This window comes from Apium graveolens, chromosome 10 (assembly GCF_009905375.1).
Source record: "Apium graveolens cultivar Ventura chromosome 10, ASM990537v1, whole genome shotgun sequence".
Taxonomy (NCBI): domain Eukaryota; kingdom Viridiplantae; phylum Streptophyta; class Magnoliopsida; order Apiales; family Apiaceae; genus Apium; species Apium graveolens.
Genome location: NC_133656.1, coordinates 120,057,706 through 120,065,572, shown reverse-complemented (window position 1 = coordinate 120,065,572; position 7,867 = coordinate 120,057,706). Strand labels below are relative to the sequence as shown.

The window sequence follows — 7,867 nt, the reverse complement described above, 5'->3', positions numbered from 1 at the left end:
ATGAGGCATGCTAGTAAAGAGTCGATGCCTAGTACTAACCAGTGGCCTATGAGCACTCAAGGAACGATTCCCCAAGATGTCCACGAGAGGATCAGGGCTTATGAAGCTGAGATCCAAAAGCTGAAGCGCAACCTAGAGGCGCACCTAACCCCAAGACTTTCACTGGTTGCGAGGCTAAAAATTATCCCCCAATCATAGACCTGAGTGGTCCAACACCAAGAAGGGTTGTTACCCCAAGGGCTGATCCAAGTGATTTAATGCCCCTAAGAGATCCTGATGATCCAAACCCACCATTCACTGAAGAGATAATGAATGCCCATATCTCAAGGAAGTTCAAGATGCCCACCATCAAAGCATAAAATGGTACTGGCGACCCTGCTAATCATGCCAGGACGTTCTCTAATGCCCTATTGTTATATCCTGTGAACGATGCTATCAAGTATCGGGCCTTTCCTGAAACCCTATCGGGTATGGCTCTAAGGTGGTACAGTCGTCTGCCCCCCAAAATCTATCGAATATTCAAAGACTTGAGCCAAGCTTTCATCATGCATTTTATCAGTGGCAGAGTACATGAGAAGAGTTTAGCTTCTCTCATTTGCATAGTCCAAGGAGCAAAGGAGTCTCTAGGAGACTACCTGAACCGATTCAATAAGGAGGCTTTGAAGGTACCTGATCTTGACGACAAGGTAGCTATTATAGCCCTACAACAATGAACTAGAGACGAGTTCTTTAATGAGCCCGATAGAATTAAGAAGCGGAAGATGGATCAGGAGTATGATACCAAGGACAAGTATCCTCGAATTAGAAAAGGCTCTAATCCTCTTCTAAGAAGAATCAGCAACTAAGGTTCATTGAATATGCAAGGTTGAACGCTCCAAGGAGCCAAATCCTTATGGAAATTGAGATTGAAAAGGAGTTCAAATGGCTGAAGCCACTAAGGGAAGAGTACAGGTTGGAAGCCATTAAGCAGGAGGTCGAGAAGCTCATAGAAGATGGATTCATTGAGAAAGTGCAATTCCCTAAATGGTTGGCCAAACCCGTAATGGTAGAAAAGGCCAATGGGAAGTGGATGATGTGCATCAACTTCACTGACTTGAACGATGCTTGTCCTAAGGACTGCTACCCCTACCAAGGATTGTTACCCTGATCAATGCCACCACAGGACACAAGATGGTAAATTTTATGGATGGCTTCAGCGGTTACAATCAGATTAAAATGCACAAGGATGACACCCCCTAGGTATCTTTTATAACTGACTTTGGTGTCTTTTGTTATCTTGTTATGGCTTTTGGAATTAAGAATTCACGAGCTACTTACCAAAGGTTGATAAATAAGATATTTTCCCATCTAATTGGGAAGACCATGAAGGTCTATGTTGATGACATGTTAGTCAAAAGCCTAAGGAAAGCCAATCATATTAGTCACCTCAGAGAGGCATTCGAAGTGCTGAGGCACCACAGGATGATGTTAAACCCCACCAAGTGTGCTTTTGGTGTGGGGTCTAGAAATATTTTGGGTCATATGGCCTCAAAGAGAGAAATTGAGGCCAACCCCGATAAGATCAAAGCCATCTTGGACATGGAGCCACCACACTCCATCAAGGATGTTCAGAAGCTGACATGAAGAATCGCAGCTCTAGGGAGGTTCATATCCAAGTCTAGAGACAAATGCTTTCCCTTTTTCAAAACCCTTAAGAAGGTGAAGAATTTTGAATGGACAGCAGAGAGCCGAGAGGCCTTTGAACATCTACAGAAGTACATGACTGAAGCCCCATTGCTGGCCAGCCATGAATGCAGTCCTGATAAAGGAAGAACAAAAACTCCAGAAGCCTGTATACTATATAAGTAAGGTGCTTCACGGAGCAGAGTTGAATTATTCCACCACAGAGAAATTTTCACTTGCCCTCATCACAGCCTCGAGGAAGTTCAGACCATACTTCCAAGCTCACAAGATCGAAGTCTTGACGGACCAACCCTTGAGGAACATTATTCATAGCCCGAAGGCCAATGAAAGGCTCATTGAGTGGACAATTGAGTTAGGAGAATTTGACATCAAGTACAAGTCATAAACAACCATAAAGGCTCAGGCCTAAGCAAACTTCATGGTCGAATGCACCATTAACGACCAAGAAGTCGGGGTACAAGAGATAGTAACCCCGGAAGGGGGAAAGAAATAGAAAGATAAAGATACGATTTTGAAAGAATATTGGATTCTCTAATTTGACAGAGCGTCCAGAACAAAATCCAATGGTGCAGGCCTAGTCTTTCAAAGCCCATATGGGATCATAATTGAGTATGCTTTGAAATTGGACATCCTAACTATGAACAACGAAGCAGAGTATGAAGCATTGATAATCGGCTTAGGCTTGTCTAGAGCCATGAGGGCTAAAAACCTTAAGGTCCATGGGGACTCAAGACTTGTAGTTGCTCAAGTAAATGGATAGTTTTAACCCAAAGTTGATGCTATGGCCAAGTAACTGAGAGTCATGAAGGGACTACTAACTCAGTTTGGCGAATGGTATGCAGAATACATTCCAAGAGAGGAGAGCACTACGGCTAATGCCCTATTCCAGTTCACCTCGTTTGAAATAGAGAACTATCTGAGAAGTATCTACTTCCAGGTCCTGAAGACCCCTACTATACATATCATAAATCTGATAGTTGTGGTTGGTGTGGCAAGTTATTGGATAGATCAGATCAAATCCACCTTGAGACTGGATGGCTCCACGATGATGCCCAGGAGGAACGCAAGCTGTCGATGAGAGAATTGAGATATTCATTGATTAAAGACCTCTTGTACAAAAGGTCCTTTGTTATTCCATACCTGAAGTGCTTGAGACTTCTTAAAGTAGAGGAGGCACTTAAAGAAGCCCATGAAGGGATTTTTGGACAACACTTGTGGGCGGGGCCCTCGCTCACAAGATAACTCGATTGGGATTCTACTGGCCAACTATGATAACTGATGCAAAGGCTTATATGAAGAAATGTGACAGGTTCCAGAGGCACACTCCAATAGTACGACAGCCCTCAGAGAGGCTTACATCTATTAGTATACTCATCCATTTTGCAATGTGGGGAATGGATATCCTTGGACCATTTCCTTTAGCATCGGGAAATAGGAATTTCATTGTGGTAGCCATAGAATACTTCACAAAGTGGATTGAGGCTAAGGCACTGGCCAAGATAACCACCAAGAAAATGGCCCAATTCTTCTGGGAGAATGTGATATGCCGATTTGGGATCCCACGCATCCCTGTCACAGATAATGGGCGAAAATTTGATAATGTAGAATTCAGAGAGTATTACGATGATAACAGTATAGAGCTCCACTTCACCTCGGTTGCACATCCACATGAAAACGGGTAGGCAGAGGTTGCTAACAGAATCATATTTGATGGACTTAATAAAATGGTTGAACGCTCAAGGAACACTTGGGAAGATGAGTTGCTGCTTATACTATGGGCATATTGCTCCACCTGCTAAATGACTACTGATGCTACCCCATTCATGCTGGCTTACGGAGCTGAGACTGTGGTGCCCTTTGATATCACCAATGGATCATCTAAGGTCGAAGCTTATGAACCATAAATCAATGAATAGGGCATGAGGCTCGCACTCGATCGGATTAATGAGGTCAGAGATGAGGCTAATGCCCGCAATGCAGATCATCAACGAAGAGCCTCTCTCCATTATAATAGAAGGGTTAAGGAAAGCTTCTTTCAGCAAGGAGACTTGGTTTTAAGAAAGATTGGGGCATTAGGAGTCAGGGAGAGAAGAAAGCTAGTCCCCAACCGATAAGGGCCTTATAAGGTCAGGAAGATATTAGACGAGAATCCTACAAGTTGGAGACCCTACACGATGATGAAGTGCCCCGTACTTGGAACACTTCAAACCTGAAGGTTTATTATGTTTATGATGTTTGTGATATTTCCCTAGTACTTAGTATTAAGTTATGAATAAGGTCGACGAACTCATCTTATATAAGGGCTGAACCCATTTTTTAAAGATATTATCTATTTATGCAAATTTATTTCTATCATCTTGTCTACCAATTTATTTAAGTACGAGCATCTAAAGAATGCAAGTCCCGAAGGACCAAATACCGAAAATAAAAGGCAAGTATGAATCAAAATCAAACAAAAGGCACAGAAAAAGATCCCGAAGGATCATAAGTTAAGTCCCGAAGGACTAATAGTTTACAAGAATAAAATTTAAATAAATAAAGTCAAAAAAATAGCCATGCAAGGCCATAACAGTCACTCCTTAGAAGAGTCCTCCTCTTCACCATTCCCCGCTCCCTGCTCATCCTCTTCCTCATCCGAACCTGCCTCAGAAGAGGAGCTATTTCTCCCTGTAACCGGCTCCCTGATCTTCCCATAAAGGGCCGCTTTATATCTGGGGCTACCCGAAGAGGCCTTACCTTTGGAACCGGAACCCCCGCAACTTAACTAGATTGAGACCGCATGCGGGGAGTCCCGGACACAGACCCGGAGGCCTGCCCATATGGGTCCATAATAGGTAATTCCCAGGGGCAAGTGAAGCGACTCAGATTGACCATGTCCGGATATGAGCTATGAACATCCTTAACACCCCTTCGCCATCCTAAGGCCAAGTTCACGGGGCGTATCTGGTCATCATGGTCATCCTATATCCAAGTAAATGCTGGGGATCTATGTTATGAGTCCACAAGTTCCTTTCACTCCTTTTTCCTCTTCTATGTCTCCTTGATGCATTTTTTCTGCAAGATAGCAACCTGCTCTTCTACCATGTGAGCCTTAGACTCCCACTCATCCGAGGAGATCTTTATTTTGTTCATAGAGGTCTGCAACGCTACATAATCGCTTCTCATATTTATGCTCTAAGTAGAAGACATGGCGAAATAAGTATTGGCCTGGCAAGGAAAACACAAAGAGGATTTATAAAAAGTTTAAATTATAAGGGCTGAGTCCCAAATACACGAAGCCCTGGACGACCAAGATCAGGCAGGACCGACCATGCCACATGAAAGGCCAATTAGGCTGACCAGGATCTTCTGTAAGGATGGTATAGACCTCCCTGAAGTATTCTTGGAGGTCTTCCTAAGAAACTTTTTCAAAATTCTAAAAAAAGTGCACTTGAATGAAAATTTATACAAGTTGAAATGTACCAGATACAAGGCTTGAGCCTTCAGCATCTCAGCTTCAAGCAAATTCTCTCCCGAAGAGATGAACATATGGTCAGGAGGAGTAACACAGTTCTTCGACCACTCAAGAGGTAGGCCTGGACTCGCAAGCACCGAATCATTGGTGGAAATGCCCCATGAAGGTTCCAATGGGATTTTCGCAGATCCATCAAAGTCATTGGCCCTCTTTTTTCCAGAGCTGGAAGCTTCAAGGAAAGTCGGAACCTTGGGGATGCGGTCAGTCTCCTTGGCTGCATCTCTCACCATCCTCCCGGTAACCATGTCGCTCTTGTCGACCATGGCATCAAGAGCCTCAGTAGCTGAAACAAGATGAAAGAAAAACATATATAAGAATAAACTTGTACAAAGTTGAATTAGAATAAAAGTGAAAACTCTCTTTAGAGAGACTTCTAATGCCTGGCTCGACAACTTTGATCTTTGTGATGAACTCCCAATAGGGGGTTCTCCCATCATCATCAATAAGGAGATTACGATCATGAAACTCAGCATCCGAAAGATGAAGGATGTAGTTAGAGCTGTCAACAGGATTGCTGAAGTCACGTCTGAAGTATATCCCTCAGTCTCCCTCTTTCCATCCCAAGACCACAAATTTCTTATTCCAGTAATGAGTTGCGTCATGAATATGGCTTGTATTCACTATATGAGGAACATGAGGCCTATGTTGTATAACAACCCAGCCAGACCTATTCAGAGGAGATGCATTTATCATAAAGATGTTTCAGAACATTGTTACACTCATTGGGATGCCCAAATCATTGTACCTCACTATGAAGAGGATGATAAAAGCCCACCCATTAGGGTAAAGCTGACATAAATGAATCTTCAGCTCGGCAATGAGTCTCGGGATAAAAGGGTGCAGAGGAAACCTTAAACCGTACTTCAGGGATGCCTTGTACTCGAATAGTCTTTAGGGGCTGAGGTTGCAAGTCCTCTCACTAGGCTTGGCTTTGCGAACCTCTATGCATTCAGGCCAAAGGTAACATGACCGGATCTCCTCAACATTCTCTTCGTGAAGCACACTCTTATGGTGGAACGCGTCAAAGTGGACGGTGCTCGGATACTCATTAACCCGCTCGTCCAGCATGTTCTTCAATTTGTTGAAACAATGATTAATGGAGTAAGGGGAGAGAAAAGCTATACCTTTCAGAGAATAATTGTATCCCTCTTGTGCATAGCCTCCTTGGTTGAGAGTGAAGATTTTTTAGGACCTTGACCTTGAGACATCTTGGAAGAACTTGAGAGAAGTTAAAAATTCTGAAAAACTTGAGAGAATTTGAGAAGTTGAGATATGTAAGTTTGAATGAAAATGAACACTTCTCATGTTCTTTTATAGGAAAAGAGCTACCTGCTACAACAGGTTGTAACTCTTCCTGGTTCGCGTTAACAGGTACCTCTAAAAAAATAGCGGAAAATGGTGGAAAAAATGATCAAAAAATCAGAAAAAGGACATAATAACCGAAGAAAGCGATGCTGAGTGTCGCTTATCGTATCAATCCTCTAAGAATAGCTGTTAAGTGGCATTTATATCGATTTAGAATGCTTCATAAAGACTCGAATTGGTGTTTTGTACTCAAGTTGTTTGTGTATTTGATGTGTTTTTCGTAGTGTTTCACATTTTAGGGCATAATCGGAAGAAGAACTGGATATTGCATTATTGATGCTTAGAAGAGTGTTAGGATGAAGCCTTGGTTGAGTGCGCGAAGAAACCATCAAATGAAGGCCATTAAAGAAGAAAATGAAGTTTTTCAAGAAGCTCAGTGTGGCCGTGCTACATTTGGGAGCGGCCATACTCAGAGCGGACGCGCCGGATCCTAGGGCTTCCGTGCTATAGGTCATTTTCCAGAATCCTGTTTCTAATAGAATATTGATTTGCTGGACATCTGGTTGATTTGGGCTGCTATATAAAGACCTTTTAAAGACATTTTTCATAACGGAGAGTAAGGAGATAACGGTGAGAAGACCTAGGAGCACAAATTCAACGAAGGAGAAGAAGATCTAGTTTTTACTTTGATTCTTTGCTTGAGTTGTAATCTTGGATGCTTGTTTTCTTGTTTATTGAACCTAATACTCTTGTTAATGTACTTTGATTATTTATTCAGTTTATAAAGACTTAGTTTATTATACCATGCTTTTATCGGAACCCACGGTGATGATGAGTTCGGTTATGAACTAATCTTTATCGTGGGGTTCCAACGGATTTACTTATGGATTTCAATAGTTAATTTGTTTCGATATCTTAGTGTGTGGTGATTGTATGATATCCTAGTATTGGTTGTGCTTATTTGTCTTATGAGCGCCGCGGACTTATAAGATAGCGTGTTAATCTATATTGAAGCGATACTGAATTTAGAGGTTTAGAACTTGCCATGCTAGCATAGGTTCATGTATTTTATTATGCATAATACGTAGGTAATTTTAACCATCTTACTTGCCCTATGTAATCACGATAGATAACTTGCGCATGAAACCTTTATGTTGTCAAATTCTATAGACATATAGGGTCTCAATATAATTAGTGTATATTCAGCTTCTATTCTTTTGTGGATATCTGGTAGTAGGGTATTCATACAATGAAAGTTGGCATTTACTAGTTTCGTGTTATCTTATCAGTTGTCATCACTATTGCATGCTAAGGTTAAGAACAATGACTTTGAATGAAGTAGTAATAAAGTTAGAATCCCATGTT

General features: G+C 41.9%; 1 protein-coding gene across 1 annotated transcript; it reads left to right on the top strand.

The window, feature by feature from the left end:
* The first annotated feature begins 2,951 nt into the window (after positions 1-2,951).
* On the top strand, positions 2,952-3,365 carry LOC141690899 (uncharacterized). The gene has a single exon (XM_074495657.1). The coding sequence runs from the start codon at positions 2,952-2,954 to the stop codon at positions 3,363-3,365; it is 414 nt and encodes a 137-aa protein (XP_074351758.1).
* Positions 3,366-7,867: the final 4,502 nt, after the last annotated feature.

Excerpts from the sequence above, each read along its gene's own strand:
- LOC141690899 (XM_074495657.1), top strand. The coding sequence starts at position 2,952 with ATGATAACTGATGCAAAGGCTTATATGAAGAAATGTGACAGGTTCCAG.